The sequence below is a fragment of the Vicugna pacos genome, chromosome 8, assembly GCF_048564905.1.
Source record: "Vicugna pacos chromosome 8, VicPac4, whole genome shotgun sequence".
Taxonomy (NCBI): Eukaryota; Metazoa; Chordata; class Mammalia; order Artiodactyla; family Camelidae; genus Vicugna; species Vicugna pacos.
The window spans coordinates 55,832,835-55,853,395 of NC_132994.1; the positions used below are offsets into that span (position 1 = coordinate 55,832,835).

The window sequence follows — 20,561 nt, forward strand, 5'->3', positions numbered from 1 at the left end:
TCTGCAATTGATCTTTCCACTACCACTACGGTTACATTTCTTTAAAAAAACGCATATGCTTAACATCCTTTCTTAGCTCCCAATCGTAGCTTTCACAGCAGGGGAAAAAAAAAAAGAGACTCAAGATAAGACTCCTGCTTTCCTTTCTTCCAGCAACCATCCTAGGGCCTCCATCAGAGAACAACCTGCAGTTACTGAAACACAGGTGCTGTCCCAAGATTTGAGGAGCTGCTGCCTCACGCTGCCTTCCCCATCCAGCCACCCACGTCCACCTCCCAAGTTCAGCCTGAGGGCTCTTCATTGAGGAAGCCCTCTCTGTCCACCTCTCCCACCCCAACCCAAGTTAGGTAGCCTTCTGCTGCTTGATCCTCAGTGCGCCCCCTCCCCCCTGCTTCTCCTTCAGAGGTAAACAATTCAGGTTAACAGAGGAAGGGAAAGGGAAGGAAGCGAGATTATTTTTAAAGGGCTTTGGATTCAAGGATGTGTTGAGTCAATTCTTACTGGGTTGGGAAGTCAATTAACCACTCAGGGCCTGGTTTCCTCCTGTGCATAATAGGGATGTTAACCTCTACCACCGCCGCCGCCGCCACACCCCCCCCCCCCCACACACACGCGTTGAGTGGGGGTTGCGCAGAATCACAGTCTATTCCCAGGTAGCTCTCGAGCCTGGCACCGAGCCTGGCACTGGGGTGGCCCAGAAGAGCTGTTCACCAACTCGCGGATGAACGCCTGGACGCCCGGATGCAGCGGCCGCGACGCCACACGAGATTTGGGCGGGGCGGCCCCAGATCCGCTCTGCACGGGGCAGGGGGCCTGCGTAGGGGGCGGTGGCGCGGGCTGGGGAGGGGGCCGCGACGAGGGCGTCCTCGCCCGCTGCCCGCAGCCGCCAGACGCTCCCTGGGGCCGAGCCCGGCCAACGCCCGGCCGGCGAGCCAGCCCAGGACATCCGCCTCCACCTTCCCGCGGAGTCTCCGTGCCCCGGGGGCCGCCTCGGGGCGGGGGCCGGGGCCTCCGATTCCCCAGCCCGCCGTGGCTGCAGCCGCGCGCGGGGCGCACCTGACCCGGCGGGCGGGGCGGCGGGCGGGGCGGCGGGCCTGACGTGGCCGCGGCATGGAGCGGGCGTGATTCATCAGCCGCCGCGCCGGGCCGGATGGGGGCGAGCGCAGCGGCCGCCTAGGCGCCCAGGACCAGGCGGCGGCGGCGGTGGCGGCGGTGGCGGCGGCGTCCCCGCCGGGCCTCGCGCGCACTCCCCTCGCTGTCGGCCGCCGGCCGCCGGCGAAGGTCAAGATGGAAGAAATCCTGAGGAAGCTGCAGAAGGAAGCGTCCGGGAGCAAGTACAAAGCCATCAAAGAGAGCTGCACCTGGGCCCTGGGTAAGAGCGGGGCGGGGGCGCGGGGCACCTGCCGGCGGGTCCTGCTCACCGCCGCCGGAGGGCCGCGCGGCCGGGGCTGAAATGGCCCGGCTGCTGGAGGGGGTTGTTGCGGAGGGGTTTCGCTGAGCATCTGTTACCCATGCATTTCGCGCTATTGCGAGAGTTCCCTCCGTGAATGGATGTGTTATGTGCGAATTTGGGTTCGGGTGTTGACATCCATCTACCTCCCCTCTGGTCTCTTTATCTTCTCCCAAACCTTAACGGGGAACCGCCGTCCTCCCCTCCGGGCGGCTCCTTTCTTCAGTTCCCCAGCACCGTGGACGGTGGTCACCCATCTCTGTAAGGACCGCAAGCCGGTGGGAATCCAGGGGCCTGATACCGAAGCGTCTCTGGGCAAAAGGGAAGTTGAACCATCAACCCAGATCTCAAAACCTTGGCGAGTGTAACCAGGAAGGAATGGCTTATTTAATTTGATTTTCCTGATAGGGGCTAGCTTGTTAAGTGTTACCTCTCCTGGTTATTGAACATGAAAAATAACATACGGATGGGATTGTGTTACCTCTGCAATCCTGTTCTGGTCGGCTCTTCAGACAGGTGGGATTTTAGATTTGTGAACTGTGCAAGCATTGAAATAAGTTCCAGGTAGCAAATTTGTGTTGCCCATCAGACCCAGGTTGCAGAACTCAACCTAGGAGAAAACTGAAAGATATTCCAATTAGGTAAGAATTGGGGGCAATTGAAATTGTCTGGATGAGAATACAGAGGGATCAAAAGCGTCCTTCAGGTGATAGTGATGCTTTTTTAAAAAGGAAAGGCCGAAGAGAAACCAGGGCAGTTCTGTTTGCCCCTGGCCTTGCCCAAACCTGCATGTGATTCCTCCGTTGCTGCTCAATTAAAACATAAATTTGAATCCTTTTCTCTCTCAACCAAAAAGCCATCAGGGTTTGTCATGACACTGTACTGTGGTACAACCTGGAAAGAGATAGAGAAGGGCCATTAGCAGGTTTTCCATTAAATGGAGAATTCTGATGGTGTTTTAGGTGACTTGGTTAATATTTAGAAAATCTGAGTTCACATTTGTTTGAGCGTGTGTTTGCAGGCAATCAAAGCCACATCATTTTTTTAAAAAAAAAATCTGCCCATCATCACAAAATTTTCTAGAATGTTGTTGTCTAGGAAGTTTATCTTGTCAGCAGAATCAGAACTTGACCATTTGTTTACTGTTAGAGGAAAAAAAAATGGACTAGATACATAAGTGAGCAGCAAGGCTCTTAAAGCCACAGTACGATTTTTGCATTGCCATTGTCATTCAGCAGAGTGATTCAGAGCTGGATTCCCAAATGCCTCTAATGAAGGGTCACAGATGTCTGGGTAACATAATAAAGCAGGACCCGACATGCCGTTCCTTGTACTTGTTATTATTTTGCTGTAAGTTAAGCAGATTTGGATAACAGGGAGGAGGAGAAGAGGAATCTAGCGTTTTTAATGTTTGGATTTTGATATTCAGCATCTTGTTAACTTAAAGGGCAATGTTGCCTAATTTAGGTCCTGGAAGCGACTGGGAAGCCCAGAGCTGAGGCAGATAGATGATGTGAGTGGAACCATGCAGTCCAGCCTGAAGGGAAGAGTAGATGAGATTCCCTTCCCAGTGGCTGTTCTCTAGTTAGCAAGAGCAGATGGAGTGCGTGAAATAGTTAAGTAACAGTGCAGGGCATTCATTGTGCAGGTTGGAATGAGTAAACCAGAAAAACAGATAGAAGAGGTGATGAATATGTGGTTGGGGTAGGGGGAAGAATGGTATGAGCTGGTGGGGCTTCTGAAGTAAATGTGACTAGAATAGGGAAGCTGTGGGTTTCTTCTTTTCTTTGCTTTATTGAGCAAACATTTATTAAGCCCTCCCCTTAGCAGTGGGGATAGAAGGATGAATAAAATGCTTCCTGTCTGTAATTAGTTTGTTAGAAGGGCACATTGGAGGAAAGATGCCACAGAAACAGACATGGAAGTATGGTTTCTTGTTCTCTTTCCCTCTCCAGTCCATTTCCCACTGTTCCAGAAAAAAAATTTTGTTTTAGCTATAAAATACTTTTCACTCCTCCACCCTCATATTTTTTTTTTTTTTTACAGATCAAAGTGTGAATTCTTTAGACTGCTCTTGAGAATCTAGCCCCAGCCTTCCTCCTCATTGCCCCCACAGCCGGGGCTTGAAGGTCCAGTAAGCTGCGCACTTTCTTAAACACACTATGCACTGCACACTTCACTGCTTAGGCTCATTCTAGTCCTTCTGCCAGGGTTTCCCTTTCCAGACTCCCAAGGCCCAGCTCTCATAAAAAGCATCCCTTGAGCTCCCTAGTTGAATCAATTCTTCCCTGGGCTCAGAGCTTGCCCTCATGACCTTCTCGGAGCACCTGCTGCTGTGGATTATCATTGCTTGTGTCATGGCTGCTCTTCTAGGGGCAGGATGATTGAGAAAGATGGTGGAATCAAGAGACCAAAAAAAACCAATTCAAGCTCAATTCACTCTATTAACAAAATATCCCTTGGAAAGCTAGCTGTGGCAGGTTGTTGAGTTTGGTTCAGAAATTTCATACTGTTTCCAGGACCTCTCTCAGCTCTTTTGGGGATGACTAACATGCCCAGCATGAGTCTCCGCAGCTTTGGTTTCCTGAATCAGCACACTTAGACATCTCAGGAGAGAGGGATCATTTCCACACTCAGTACACCTCAAGAGAAAGGGGTCATCTTACACTTGGACTGTTGCAGGTGACAGGGATCACCATGACATTCAGACCATCACTGGAGGGAGTCATCTATTGCCAAAACCACCATGGGAGGAGGGAGGGGTCATCGTCACACCTAGTCCATCTCAGAAAAAAGAGGTCATCTCCCACTGGATATTATGGGAGAAAGACATACAGACCATGACAGGAGAGAGGAGTCATGTCCCACTAAAGCTGTCATAGGAGAGAAAGAGCGCACATCTCCACATTTTGGCCATTATAGGGGAAAGGGGTCGTTCCCAGTGGCCCATCATGGGATCATCTCAAGAGAGTGGGGCTCTTCCAGTCACTCCTGCCCAGTCCTTGGTTTCACTTGTTCTCTCTTTGTCTGGCAGGTCGAATATGTATCCCTGAACCAGTCCTCTAGCTCAGGAATGGAATGCACTGACTGGCTTAGGTCTCAGCTACAAGGCCACTGAAATCCCAGTCAGGGAAGGATGGCTTCCTCAGAATGAAATTAGGGCACTGCTTCGGAAGGCAGGGGCATGGATGCCTTGTGTAGACATGAGTTTCTTGAGCCAGACGGACTGGCACTTATGCTTGTTCGTGGCTTCTGTACCTACAGGATGAGAGGCACGTGTTCAACACATAAATGAATCAACACGTTAATGACTTACTTGGGTTTTAAGTGATATTCATCTTTTTTCTAGTTATAAAATTATATATGCTCATTTTAGAATATTGACAAATATTCAAACACTATAAGGAAAAACATTAAAATCACCCATCATCTCCAGTTACTAATGGCCAATGATCTAATCAGTCGTGCCTATGTAATGAAGCCTCAAAAAAACCCAAAAAACCCGAAAGGATGGGGTTTGGGGAAGTTGCAGGTTGATGAACACATGGAAATGCAGTGAGAATTGTGCACTCAGAGAGCATGGAGTCTCTGTGCCCTTCCCCATACTTTACCACAAGCATCTCTTCCACCTGGCTGTTCCTGAGTTATATCCTTCTGTAATTAACCTGTAACCTAGTAAGTAAACAGTCTCTCTGAGTTCTGTGGGCCATTCTAGCAAATTAATTAAACCCAAGGAAGGGATCATTGGAAACTAACTTATAGCCAGAACTTATAGGTCAGAAGCCCAGGTGACAACCTGGACTGGAGACTGGCATCTGAAGGTGGGGTGCAGGCTTGTAGGACTGAGCCTAAAGCTGTGGGATCCGATGCTGTCTCCAGGTAGATAGTGTCAGAATTGAATTAAATTGTACGACACACAGCCAGTGTCAGAGAATTCCTTGTTAGTGGGGGAAAACATTGTCCCCCATCTTCTCCACCCACCACGACAAATGCACGTTGGAACTGGGTACAGAATTGTTAGAGCTATTGAACTAGAACAGTTTTTTATTTTTGAAGAGAACAGAGTGTTTCTACGAACGGAGGCAGCCTTAGTGTGAATAATCCACAACAATGGTAGAATATTGAGCATCCAGGTTGAATTAATGAGATTTGGGGGTGAGACTGCCAGTCAGTATCCCTAACGATAGCATGATTTTAAAAAGTCTCATCTGTCCTGTCATAAATGTGTGTGAGAATGAAATGTTGCATCAAGTGCTTTGTGAAGTTGAAAATCTCTCACAAGTATGTTATTATTTAAGGGTATTGAAACAGTGTTTTTCAAGGAAATAGCTTTTCTTTCTCTATTGTTACTTCAAGAATATAGCATTTTAGCCAGTTGTAACTAGATTAAATGAGCATTCTGTTTTGGGTTAGGAATTTAACTCTTCTTTCTCTGTGGGAAATGGGTCCTAATTTTTAACTTCTGAGAGGAAGTCTTGGGGGCTAGCAAAGAAGGATTTTTAAGTACAAGTGACTTGCATACAGATAATTGAGAATTGACTAATCTGTAATTATAGGCGTTTCCAGGGGGAAAATAAAGCAACTAACAGTGAAATTTACATACAACTTAAATTCTCAGTCGTTTGTTGTTGTTGTTGTTAAATGGAGGTGCTGGAGATTGGTACCCAGGACCTTGTGCGTGCTAAGCACACTCTACCGCTGAGCTGTACCCTCCCCCCGGATTCTCAGTCTTTACATATTTATTTTTAACTTGGTAATTTTCCTTTTGCAGAAACCCTGGATTGTGTGGATACCGTTGTCAAGATCCCTCCACACTTGCTGAGGTAAGGAGCCTGGAGTTGTGTAATATAGTGGAAGTAAAAATTGCCCACTGGGTTTTCCGGAAGGCCCAGATAACCGCATTTGTTTATAGCATTTTACTTGCTGACTGATGACTATTTTGCGTCCATGAACTGGGCTATTTCATGAGGTTAGCGTGATGGGAACCTGACTGCACTGATTTCTACCTGTCTGTGGAGTAAGTGAAGTCAGTAGTCCAAAGGAACCAGCGGAGGAAGTCAGGAGTGAAAGGATAAAGTTGGTCAAGGAGAGAAATAACCAAAACCTAAGTGAAGATGTGGGCAGTGGAGCATCTTCCACTGCGGGTTAGGAAATAGAGTCCCCTCTGTGGGGACGCAGCCCTACACCACGTGGGATGGATTTAAGCTCTCACTGGCCCCTTGGTTGGATGCCTCCAACAAACTGCAGCCACCTGCAGCAGCGCTGAGACGGTGAATCTGTTTCCTCAATTCCTCAATTCTCCCTGCTCCCCTCCCTGCTCCACCATCATGAGAGAAATACATGCCTTTTGGAAATGAATTTCCAAAAGAAAATTTGGAAAGAACAAATACGAACGTTGTCTATAATTACACCACCTAAGAATCACCATTGAAAACAGTTTCATAGATTTTCTTAATAGACTTCCCCCCCACATACATATTTCACAGATTAATATGAAGTTTTATTTACAAATTTGTTTCCTACTTGTTTTTTTTTTTTTTTTTTGGTCGACACCACATGAAGAACATTGTCTAATGCTAATATATGTTCTTCAAATTAAAATATTGCATATTCTTCCATTATATGTCTGCTGCAACATAAATTATTTAGTAGTTTTCTTATTATTGAACATTTGGATTGTTTCCAGATTTTTCTTTGAGATTATTAAAAACATACAGTCTTGTTGAGTGTAGTTTCTCTATTGTCAGGACACTATCATTTGTTAGGTATTTTCTCTCTTTTCAGGTAGATTGAACAAGAAGTATGTTTTTGTCTTTTTAAATATGTATTGCTTCTATAGTGTTGGCTACAGGCTGATATAAGGGAATTCATGTGTTAATCAAACCAAATGTACTTTTATGGGTATAAAGCTTCCAAATGCCTGGCAGCAACAGAGGAGGGGTGTCCCGTCTGGGGTACTGATGCACACAAAGAAATGTGAAGACGCTCCAAGAGACAGGAAGGCACGGATGGTTTAAGGGAGATGATTTTATGGTCCCCAGTTTCTATAGGTACCCTGTCTTAAAAGTTATTTGCTTCAGAACTGATTTTGCCATGTCTCCTCTTTCATTTCACCTCCTATGGTTACCCTTCCCCCGCTTGACAAAGGACAGCCCAGCTGTTACCCATCTCATTCTGACTCTGACTATGGTGTGTTGCCCTGGGGTGTGAAACCCTCTTCCCACTGACAAAGGACTATAAAAATATTAGTGTCTATATTTGTAAAAGAGATTAATATGATGACCATGGCACATATCTTCTTGCAGGTTAGTTTTATTTCCTGACTTGCAGCAACCTTGAAGGAGGACCTAATCTAGTAATAAGATAATAGACAAAAAGATATTTTTTGATGATAAATCTCCTTCATTCCATCAACAAGGTTTGTTATTGCTTACATCTTTAAAAGGGAAAAAAAGGTATGGGATTGATGTTAAACTCTATCTTTTTATAGCAATAGAGAGTTTTCATCCATAGGTATATGAACTAACTGAGAAAAATAAACAAGCCCTGTCCATTTCTTTAGAAATACATTTCCAATGAAATTGTACTTTCTGTATTAACTCTACTAACATTCTTATAAGTAATTATTAATGTTGTTTGAATGAGTTGTATGCATTAGTAATGATAGCTCAAACCAGAAGAAAATGGAACGCTTTTAAGCCTTATGGCCACAGGAATTGAAAAAAAAATCACTTTATACACATTTTTGTTCCAGAGAAGTATAATTGGGAGATTAATAAAATCAGTGTTAAAACATGTTCTATTGAGAGAAAATTCTGTCGGGGGAATAAAATGGAAATACAAGTTTAAGGAGACAAGACAACAGTGCAGCATTTTTTACTGTTAAAGAAGAGTTTGTTCATGCATTTTTTGAAAGTGGTTTTCAAATTAGTTTGGTATTCGGATTTCATGAGATACCTTTAAATAAATGATATGTTTTAATTAAAATTTTACTCATTCCAATATGCCAGAATTACAGCCTTCTTAATTAATTAAAATTATAGTTGAGAAATTTTAATGTCAACTTAAAATTTGTGGAAAGTGAAATTTAAATTTTTTCGTAGTAGCTGTATGAGCAAAAATGTTTGGTGACACTGCTCTAAAAGTTTCTCAATCCAAAGCGTTGTTGAAGCTACAGTGAGACTTTCTGTGGTTTTAGGGTCTATGGTTAAAAAGTCTAGCTTCAATGTCAGGGGCAAGAAGGTGACGGTGATACCAGAAGAGGTCCCTGGTCGGGACTGTTCATCAAAAGACAGCTGGCATTTTCTGACTCTTAGTGGGTGTGTGGCCAAGTGAGCTGGAGAAAATACAATGTTAATGGCCCGAAGGACCATGTTTGGTGTCCTGGTTAGCCATTGAGTTTACTTTTGTCCATGGTCTTGAGATTTATTCCAGAGCCAGCTGGCCATCTTGTACAACCAGAGGAGGTAGTACAAAAGTGATGGGAAGGGTGGCAGGGAAGGGAGGACCTGTGGATGAATGTATGTGTGTGTGTGTGTGTGTGTGTGTTATTTATGTCCTTACATTTCTACACCATTACTACCAATATAATTCGGAGTATCTGAATGATAAAGAGCTGGTGATGTCATCCTGTATATAGAGGAATGTGTGTGATAGTATTCCAGGTACGCAGCGAGGTCTGTCAAGCATTCTTGTACAGAGAACTGAACTGTATGAATGAGACACAGCAGAAGTGAGCCATGCGCTCAGAGGTTTTATATTCCGAGGGAGGAGAATGAAGACAAACATAGCTGGAAAATACTGTTATGAGGTTGCAAGTGTAAATTTAATGTAGAATTTTACACATATCAGAAGGTTTCAGTTTAACTGTGATTTGCAATTGTTGGGAGCCTTTTAAAGTAGTCTGATCGACTATTTCACTTTGACATCAGGGAAGTGATATGATGAGAATGTATACTGTAGTGGACTTTTCCCCCTTGGTTGTGAATCAGTTTTCCCTTCATCCCTTTGATTCATCTTCCAGGCACTTTTAAACCCACAGTGAACTTACTCTGTCCAATCGTTATGTTTAACATGGCATGTTTCTATTGCCTGAGTGCAATAAATCTAAAAAAAAATTAAAAATCTCAGCACTGTAAATATTTGTCTGCTTATAGGAAAGAATTTGGATATGTTAATTATTTTTCTTCACTTATTTTAATGATTTTTTTCCTTCAACTATATTTAGTATAAGAAAAAGAAACCTGACTCATAAAAGATTTCTTGCTTTCTTCTGATTTTGTATTCAGATTCAGTTTCCATTTCTCTTACATAATCACCTAGGAGTGATTATTTGCAGATTTTTCTGGTTGTTGTATGTTTTGGGAAGAGCTATCAAGAATAAATCAAATCTCAAATACTTCTGTGCCCTTTTTCTTAGTTTTCCTTTTGCCATTGATTGACCGCTTTTCAAGTTAAGTATGTTAACATTCTGAAAAATAATTACTAATACTGTTTTGATCAGTTGTGGACATTAGTAATGGTCACTCAAATCAGAGGAAAATTGAAACCTTGAAAGACCTATAGTTGTATTGTCTTTTTTTTTTCTTTTGTCATTGATTGCTTCTGTGCATATGAAAGTCCAGATGTCATGTGAATGATTTCAATGACTCTGGTGACTGGATGTGGTCATGCATAGGGGAGAAACCCACAATAAGACATTTTAGATGGAATTGAGGAATGATCAGGGACATTGCTTATTTCTGTCCCAGGCTCTTTCTCTGGCCAAATGTCCACTCTCACTGTAGACACAGTGAGCAGCCTTAGCAACCAAGATGGGGATTCACGCAGCGTGCCCGGTGAGATCCAGTGTCGGGGGAGGGACGTCCAGGGAACCCGCCATATGGGTGAAATACTTCCTGAGTTTGTCAGTAGATAGTTGTGTGAAAACCTTTCACCTTCCCACCTGTAGTCTTACTTTTGACCTTGGTGAGGTTTAAGAGTCCTTGTCTTCCTCCCTGAGAAGCCTGTACCCTCACTATCTTACTCCGCTTTCCTCTCGTCTTAAACTTTAGGTCTTACATGTCTTCACAGGGTTGAATAAAACCTGTGAATTCGTGGGCCATCGCGGTGTGCCCATGCTCAAGAAAGAGGCTTTCCGGAGCTCAGGCTCTTTCTCCTGGGGTCTCTACCTCCATGGCCTCCTTGTTTGACAAGCAAAAGGCAGCTTAGGATGTTCCCTGACAGTGACAGACGTGGTAGAAAATCTCTGACCAAATCCAGTTACTACAAATAGTTCCTGACTCCATCATTGTTGGCCGCTGGTTTTTCCACCAAGTAATAAAAGACCTGGAAGCTATTGACCAAGAACGATTAGCAGTTAATAACATTAAATGTTTTCTCCTCCCTGACATCTTTCTACTTTACCTTCTCACTGCTATACCTCTTGCTTTTTTCCTGTGGTTTGGAAATCAAATAACATAACCAAACTAACCTGATCATTTGTGGAATTTTCAGGGCTGCTGTGGTTTTTGTTATGAATACTCAGGGCTGATGTCTGTATTTTGTGAGGCTATCACCACCAGCCTGAAGCCCACCTGGAGGTACCATAACTTCTGTCACATTTAGCTTCTTGTAAGTTGACACGTTGGTCTTCCCCTCCATGCCCCACTGTCTTTGTGATGGCTTAGTTATGATGATACCTAGATCTGTCTGATTATTTTTCTCTCTAAAATGTTGAAGAGCTTATATTTTATCCAACCCTATATGTTAAAAGGAAAAGGGCTTATGCCTCTTCTCTGGACCTCTCAGTACCATTGTTGTTTGCAGTCATGGCTCTTGTAGATAATTCTTGACCTGCTGGCACATTCCCAGGGAATGTCCTTCCCTTGCTGATGGACTCTTGCAGTGTTCTGCTTCTGAGTCATGCTTGAAAGTGGTTGGTTTCTCTGCTGGCTTCTGGGCCAGAATGCCCTGCCTGCTGTCTTCTCCAGTGGATTTGAAACTCCAAATTATGGTGGTAGTCAACAGGCACAAGAAAAGATGCTCAATGTGAATAATTACTAGAGAAATGCAAATCAAAACCACAATGAATTATCACCTCACACCAGTCAGAATGTCCATCATCAAAAAGTCTACAAACAATAAATGCTATAGAAGATATGGAGAAAAGGGAACCTTCCTACACTGTTAGTGGGAATGCAAATTGATGCAGCCACTATGGGAAACAATATGGAGATCCCTTTAAAAACTAAAAATAGAACTGCCATATGATCCAGCAATCCCACTCCTGGGCATAGATCCAGAAAAGATAAAAACTAATTTGAAAAGATACGTGCACCCCAGTGTTCATAGCAGCACTATTTACGATAGCCAAAACATGGAAACAACCCAAGTACCTATTATAAACAGAATAAATAAAGAAGATGTGGTATATTATACAGTGGAATATTACTCATCCATAAAATAAAATGAAATTTTGCCATTTGCAGCAACATGGATGGACGTAGAGATTATCATATTAAGTGAAGTAAGTCAGACAGCAAAAGACAAATATCATATGATATCACTTATTTGTGGAATTTAAAAAATAATACAAATAAATTGACTTATAAAACAGAAACAGACTCACAAATATAGAAAACAAACTTATGGTTACCAAAGGGGAAGTTTGGGGTGGGGGGAAGGATAAACTAGGAGTATGGCATTATTAGATACAAACCACTGTACATAAAATGATAAGCATCAAGGATTTACTGTAAATATAGCACAGGGAACTATATTCAATATTTTGTAATAACCTATAATGGAAATTAATCTGAAAAATACATATAATTGAATCACTATACTCTACACCTGAAACCAACACAATATTGTAAATCAAGTATACTGCAATAAATAAATAAATTCTGGTGGCTGTGGGCCTGGACGCCCTCACTTGGCTCTGTGTAGATCTTTTCAGCCTCTGCCAAGGCCCAGAGACCTTCGGCCTCTAACACTTTGGACGCCATGGCTGAGCTGCCTGCTCTCTTACGTGCTACTCCACCTTCCTGCCAGATTTCCAAGAGAGTCACTTTCCCAGGACCGGGACCAGGGTGAGGTGAGTGAGGCTGAGTTGTACAAGTCCATGCCAGAGCCTGTCTTCATTTAAAATTTTGATATTTTGCTCATTATGGAATTTTTGCATTTATTTTGAGTTTTTAAAATGTGGCCTTAAAATATGATTTATCTCATTGACTGAGTTTTTTAGGGCTCCCTTAACTTTTGTGCCCAACTCCCATCCATGCCTCACTCCCTCACCCTAGATCTGGCCCTGTACCCCCTGTCCTGGAAGAAAGTTCTCATGGCTACTGAGGCCATCCACATTCAAGTCCAGCTTTATTCTGCCTCCTCCAGATTCTACAGACTGTCATTCTGTCCTGCTTAGAGTGGAGTCTCAGTGCATATGCTGTCAGAGAAACAAGCTCTTTCCCACGACCAAGGCCATGTTTAGTAAGACTCCTGCTCTCAAGATACCCCCTCCCATCTGCACTAGGGTTTTCCTGAAGGCATTTCCTAGGCTCTGCCCCGCCTCTCTCGGGCGGCCATCTTATACACTGAAAAGAGCTACTGCATGCCAAAGCTAAGACCAAGACAGCAGGTCTGGGGTTCTTTGGTTAGCAACCGAATACTCCCCTTTATACAGGACACTAAAATACTAGGGGGATGTTTTCTGAGCTGCTCTCTTCATCAGAATTGTCCACTGTGTGTCTCATAACATGGAGTCGTTCTCATCTCCTCTTCCTACTCATCCTTGAAGACTGGGCTACAGTTGGTAAAAGTGAACCTTGTCTGTTTTGTGCCTTCATTGTACCCTTTGCATGATTCTGTCATGGCGTTTTTGATCAGATTGCCAGTTGCTTAGGGGTTCTGTTCTGAGACCTTATCCTCACAGAATCCATGTATATAAATTACTCATCTTTCACCCCCTAGTTCAGTGCCCTCTAAATGTATGTAGGATGAAACTGCCTCTCCAAACCCTGCAATGTGCATCTCAGGGAACGTACGTCCTCATCCCCTGGATTCTTGGAAAACACAGTATTTGGAAGAATCTGTGCCAGAATAGAATCTCAGCTTTGGCAAAAGAATCTCTAATATCTCGTTGACTAAACCGGTGGGTCCCAAAGAGTAGACCAGAAACCCAACACCCCATCCACTGACCTCAGCTGGTATATAGTCTTAATCCCTCATGCTCTGCTCAGCCAACGCCCTGACTAGTCTAATGTGTATTCCTAGATTGAGGTCAAGGGTTGGTGGTAGTTATCAAGACCCTGCCTGATTTTCTGTGCCAAGGGACACTGAATAAACAAGGGCTTTGGCTCTCATTAGGTTCCTGTGGAGAGTCCTTGGCCCACTTGGGTGAGACATCCTGGCGGCCCTACTCCGCCCCCAACGTGAATTTGACTTGGAGCATTTCTGTTCTAAAGAACCAAAGAACCTGCATTCCCATCCCGCTCCAATCCAGGATTTTCCCTTTATCTAAACCCAAGTGATTTACAGCAGGACTGGTCCAGATAAGATAAAACTGTCAAGGGAATTCTCGAGCCCTCTTGTACAAAGGCAGCCATTGCCAGCAAACCTCTTATTGGCATTTCTCAGTGCCCTTTGGGAACGGTCCCAGGCCTCACTCCGGCCACGGCGCAGCTGCCATTTTGCTTATCTTTTCCGTGATTCTTCAGAGCCAGTCTCAGCCTAAGTACTTTTCTCCTGCCAGTTGTCGTTCCCAGAAAGACTCTAACAGTCCTACTTCCCACTTGTCCTGAGATGTGTCCCCCACCCCCTCCTGTCCGCACTCTGGCTGAGCCTCTGCGCAGCATCATTTTGACTGCCTGGTCCAGACACTTCTTTCAGCCCAGATGCTGACAATTCCTCCTTGTTTCTATTTGGGGACCTACTGATCTTTCATGAAGGGTGGGAGCACGTTCGTTAGCATTTATGCTTGGAGAGAACCATCCACAGTAACTTCCTATTCTTTGTATGTTTTTATTTTAGTGCTTTCATCTATTTTAGTTGCTTTAGTTCTGTGCTTTGAACCCTGGAGCAACTTCCATAGGATATGCAAATTTATTGTTTGTTTTTTAATTGAAGAAAAAAGTATTACTACATCAACTAGGAAGGACTGTGTGTGATTTAAAATGGATGGGTGGTTTTTGGCAGGCAGTTTCCATCTCATCATCATTGTTTCCACCTTTCTTGTGTCATGGAGAAGAACCATTAGGCTCCCCTTGCTACCTCCCACTGTCAGGAGGAGGAGGAAGGAAAGGATGCCAGGGGAGAATTCCAAGGTCCTGTCTTCAGCTTGTGTTAACCAAATGGAGGCCATTAGCATAAATGCAGGACAGGTGCTGCGGGTGAGGCTTCCACATTATTCCAGGTGAATTGCAAACATCTGCGCTTGTCCTGGATTTAAATTCTTGAAGGCGCATCTCTTGCTGGTTTCTGCCTTTTTCCCTCTACTACAGCTGACTTCTCTTTGCAGAGGCACACAAAAAAATGGAGTAAGTTTTGGCTCTCTTGATCTTTTTGCTGGTTCTGCACCAGAAAAAAAATAAAATAGGAGGCTTAAGACACTCTGGTGAGTCTAAGCTTGGCTCATTTTCAGTCTTAGAGAATTCTTTATGTCATAGAGCCATGAAAAGAATTAGGGAGGGAGGAGATGGCAGCCTTGCCAGGGGTCAGTGGGAATCATTTAAGGGAACAAAGGCTTGCCGTGGGGTGGACCTGAACTGTTCAGCTCCCTGAGATCCAGCTCACCCTAAACAAGCGAGCAGAATGACATTTCTGGGTTAGCCACAAAAACCAGTCTGCAGGGACAAAGTGGCACGTGGAGTGGCCAATAAGCAGCCTGTAAACCAGTCCTTTACCAATGGAGAAATCTGTGTTAGAAATCAAGGTGTCCCAAAGAAGATTTAGCTTCTCTTTTTCCTTTCCCTACTAATGTGGAAATAAAAGAGTATTCCGGTCACCTTTTAACATAGTATACGTGACAATACTATATGCTATTTCCTAACTTACAGACAGCTACTCCTGTGTATCTGCCAGCGTGTAACACCAATTTTAATAGTTTTCCTATTCTAACCCCTTTGATAAGGAAGATCTATAATTAACTCTCAATTATAAAGCTTCTCCTTGTTAATAGCCTTGGACCTAAAAGTACTTTAAAATGATGTAGTCATTTAAAGACGTACATAACCCATCCAAGCTAGGATGTAGGGGTCAAAGGGTCTGAGTGATATTTTGGGTTGTGAACAATATATTAATGTTCAAAGCCAGCCACAGCCACTCATCTTTCCTTTATAACAAGTAGTTGATGTTTTTGTTTTGTGGCACTTGGCTCTAAAGGGAAGTGTTAGAAGGACACATATTCCCTTTTGAAACAGTGTAACAATCCAATCATGAGTTTTCTTTCTTAGGTCTTTTCATTCCTTTTAAGTGGAATGAAGGTAAGATTTTTGCTAGGGTTATTCCATGCATGCTTTTTGTAATTAAACTGTGTCTTAAGGCAGTTTAGGTCCAAATCTCCTGCTTTAATTTCAAAGTTTGCCTCTGAAAAATTGTTTATATTGATGGATTATAAAAATGGATTCCAAGAGACGGGTAGGGACCTGCGCTCGTGAGTTCACTGCCGTAATGGCCCAGTGAGGTGTTGGTGTCTCCTTTTTTTCACCCTCTAGGATCTTTCTACTGGGGATGGTGCAAAGACTAGAATCATATTTATTTTCTTTAGACATCTTTGTTTATTAAATATTTTATGTTTGTATTTTACTGCATAGTTATGTGTGGTGGAACTGTTTGTCACTCAGTAGGATTATGTAATTACACAATGCCCTGATGTATATTTTTCAAGTTAAGTGCAGTAAGTTTGACACAGGAGATCTCCCTTTACCTATTTTGTAGTTCAGTGCTCTGTTAATATGATTCTTCTTAGCATACTTAATTACCTATGAGTCACATTTTTCCAACTAAATTTGGGTCACTAGAACCCAAGTTAACATTTTTAAACCTGTATTATGTGCCACGGTCCCTCTTCAGTGTTATGCTGGTCTCAATCCTGACAGCTCTTCTGTGAGGTGAGGGAAGCCCTGAGGCTTGGAAAGTCTCCTTGAGCCAACCTGGGACAGTCAGGACTGTTGGGAGTCCAAGTTCACCTTCTTAACTCTAATTTGAAAAGATATATGCACTCCCAAGGTTCATAACAGTGCTATTCACAATAGCCAAGACATGGAAACAACCCAAGTGCCCATTAACAGATGAATGGATAAAGAAGATGTGGTGTATGTACATACAATGGAATACTACTCAGCCATAAAAAAGAATGAGTAATGCCATTTGCAGCAACATGGATGGACCTAGAGATTATCATACTAAGTGAAATAAGTCAAAGACAAATATCATATCACTTATATGTGGAATCTAAAAATAGATACAAATGAACTTATTTAAAAAACAGACTCACGACATAGAAAACAAACTTATGATTACCAAAGTGGGAAAGGGGAGGGATAAAGTAGGAGTTTGGGATTAAGAGATACAAATTACTAGATATAAAATAAACAAGATCCTACTGTATAGCACAGGAAACTACATTCATTATCTTGTAATAACCTACAATGAAAAAGAATATATATATATGCAGAGGAGGCTATAGCTCAGTGGTAGAGTGCTTGCACACTGTCCTGGGTTCAATCCCTAGTACCTCCATTTAAAAATAAATGAACCAAATTTTTTTTTTAAATATATGTATAGCTGAATTACTATGCTGTACACCAGAAACTAACATAGCATTGTAAGTCAATTATACTTCAATAAAAAATAAAAATTAATTAAAAAGTTCACCTTCTTAACCCATTAAGGAGTGTTACCTCTCCCATTATTGATGTAACACAGAAGTTCATTTTTTCTTATTTGTAATTTATGTTAAAAGCTGACCTATATAAAACTAAATTTCATGCAGCAAATTATTTGATGAAGCACCATTTATTGAAAAGAACTCTTGGGAGATTGGCTATATTTAGTCACTGCTCACTCATGAGTACAACTTCTAATGTAGGAGTATCAATAAGATCACCTTGTATTGGAACAACTCTAAATTCAATTTCCAAGGAGCCAGAGTTTTAAAAGAGGGGAGTATCCTACATGCAGATGGAGGGGTGTGCCATAAATTGTTAGAGCTTTCGAGATTAATGTGTATATGTGACTTTGCCAGGAAATGATCTAAATTGACTTTTCCTCTCTGTAAGGCAGAAAGAGACTTTAAGATGAAAGAGACACCAGTCTAGAATTGATGTGACTACCACTAGGGAAGCCTGGGTAAATATGTAATTAAGTAACTAACCCTTACCTCTCTGAGTTTCTGCTCACCTGACTGAGGGAAGGGTCTAAGTAGCAACTAAGGTGCTTTCTTTAGGGACGGTTAAGATGAGCCAACATGCAGAATTACCAAGAGAGGACTTAGGGGAGGGCTCAATTTTAGGCCTATCTAGAATAGGTCGAATTCTGAGTGGGAGCAGACCTTGCCTTATTAATTTAATGGCATTCAGAGAACTGTTGCATTTCAAAGATTTCTTCTTTCCCTGAAATTGTAAGTTCCCCGTTGCTTGCTCTGTTTTGTAAGCCCCATTTTGTTTTTCTGTATTTACCAGCTGGGAGGAAAATCCTTCAAAAACAAAAGGGGTTTTGTGTGTTTATTTCAGAGACTGTTGGTAGAGAAGCCAGGAAACTCTGTTCAGCTGGGCAGGAGGCACGGGGGCGCGGGCGGGGGCGGGGGGGCGGGGCTGAGCACAGAGGCCGTGCAGGTTGAGCTTTGGGGGAGTTGTACCGATCCCCCAAGATTTTAACTTCATCTCTGAAATAAAGCTGGGTGTGGAAGATGAGGCCAGTAACATATTCGCTGAAAGGCAGGAGGGGCGAATTCATGTGTTTCAGAGATAGTTAAACTATAGGCGTAATTCAAAGTCAATAGGATATTTGATTAAGAAAGAAAGCAATTGTTAGTTTAAGGTGTGTGCGCCCAGGCATTCAGCACAGTGGACGCCTTTATAAATATTTGTTCGTGCTGATTGCCTTGCAGCTCTGGGTCTTGGATGGCCACATCTCTATTGTCAGCACCCGGTGCTGCGATTGGAAGTAGGAAGATGGTGTGAGGGGAATCTGGGCTCTGGTGGAGGAGTGGCTGGTGAGGACAGGTGTCCTGGTTTGGAGTCTGGGCCAAGCAAGCAACATGCTCTGTGCTAGGAGCACAGTGGGAAAAAGTGACAAACTCTCCAAGAGCCCACCACTTGCTGAGCGGCAAATAAACAGATAATTGGAATATGCTAGGTCCTGGATCCTGGTTCTCCCACATAGGACTACTGGGGCCCTGAGCTAGTCATTTTGACTGTCAGCTTCTATAAATGAAGATGGGCACCGAAGGATGGACACCGGTGAGGTCCCTCTGTTTCCCCAGTGTATGATCACTGACCAAGCAGTAGATGTAGGGGAGACAGATCTGGAGAGACCCCATTGCAGAGGTGGATGGGGTCTCCCTTGCTAGGGCTCAGCATGCCTGCCTGCTGCCTCCTGAGCAGGGGAAGAGCCTCTGTTTTACCTCCTCCATCCTTCCTGTCTCCTCAATATCCTAGTGAGAGAGCAGCTTCCAGCCCATAGGGCTTGTCTCCATGTCACTGGCATGTAGATATATATATATATAGTTTTTCTTTCCCCAGCTTTAGTGAGATGTAATTGACATAACATTGTGTAAGTTCAAGGTGTAAAAGTATATATGATATAAGTATATGTTGTGAAATGATTACCAAATAAGGTTAGTTAACATATCCATCACTAGTCACCATTTTGTGTGTGTAGTGAGAATTTTCAGATTTACTGTTAGCAACTTCCAGTTATCAATACAGTATTATTACTAGAGTCGTCATGCTGTACATTGATTGCCAGAACTTACTCGTCATATAACAAAGCTTGTACCCTTTGACCTGTCACCCATTCCCCTACCCCTTGTCTATTACAACCACCAATCTACTCTGTTTTCATGTGTTCAGTTTTTTTAGAGTCCACATGGAAGTAAGATCACAGTTATCTGCCTTTTTCTGACTTCTTTCACTTATAATGTCCTCAGCGCTCATCCGTGTTATTGTAAATGACAGGATTTCCTTCTTTTTATGACTGAGTAATTTTCCATTGTGTATACATATGTATATATACACACATATATTATCACTGTGATATTGTGATTTATAATAATATATATACAGTTGACAATTGAACGACACAGATTTGAACTATGAGGGCCCACTTATACACAGATTTTTTTCATTAAATACTTTCTACATTATTTTCATTAAATACATCTACACAACCTGAGATTGGTTGAATGCACAAATGCAGAACCAAGGTTGTGCTGGGCTGACTAAAGTTATACTCGGATTTTCAAGTGTGCTGGTGGTCGCTGTCCCTAACCCTCACAGTGTTCAATGGTCAACTGTATTTGGTCTTCATCCCCTTTCTGACACCAGAGCTCCTAAAATTCTTGGCATTTCCTAAGTGACCTGAGCTATAAAGGTATTTTTGTTATGTTAATGAAGTGACTTCTGGAAAGCACTTAAGGGTGGGGGGGTGGTTGCTGTGGCGCCAACCATGTGATTAGAGGAGTGGAACTTTCAGCCCCACTCCCCGACCTCTGGAGAGGGGAGAGGGGAAAGGGGCTGGGGATTGAGTTCAGCTGCCAGTGGCCAATGACTTAATTAATCAATGAAGCTTCCAGGGTTAGGAGAGCTTCTGGGTTTGGTGAACTCATGGAGGTTTGCAGAGTGGTGCGCTTTGGAGAGAGCAGGGAAGCTCCTTCCCACGTACCTTGCCCTACGCATCTCTTCCATCTGGCTGTTCCTGAATGATAATAATAAACCCGTAAACTAGTAAGTAACATGTTTCTCTGAGTTCTCTAAGCTTCTGTAGCAAATTAATCCAACCTAAGGGGGGGGGTGTGCTTGGAGCATCTGATCTGTAGCAGGCCGGTCAGAAGTACAAGCCACGACCTAGACTTGTGATTGGCGTCTGAAAGGGAGTAGGGAGCAGTCTTGTGGGCCTTAACTGTGGACTTTGA

At 43.2% G+C, this 20,561-nt stretch overlaps 1 protein-coding gene across 4 annotated transcripts in view; it reads left to right on the plus strand.

The window, feature by feature from the left end:
- The first annotated feature begins 1,205 nt into the window (after positions 1-1,205).
- ARFGEF3 (ARFGEF family member 3) overlaps positions 1,206-20,561 on the plus strand; it is a 158,298-nt gene continuing 138,942 nt past the window's right edge. For all 4 annotated transcript variants that reach the window (XR_012075032.1, XR_012075033.1, XR_012075034.1 and 1 more), the window contains exons 1-2: positions 1,206-1,372; positions 6,222-6,273. Coding sequence is in view for 1 of the 4 variants with exons in the window: in XM_072965913.1 (XP_072822014.1) it covers positions 1,288-1,372; positions 6,222-6,273 (137 nt within the window). In the remaining 3 variants the exon portion in view is untranslated. The remainder of the gene's footprint in view (positions 1,373-6,221; positions 6,274-20,561) is intronic.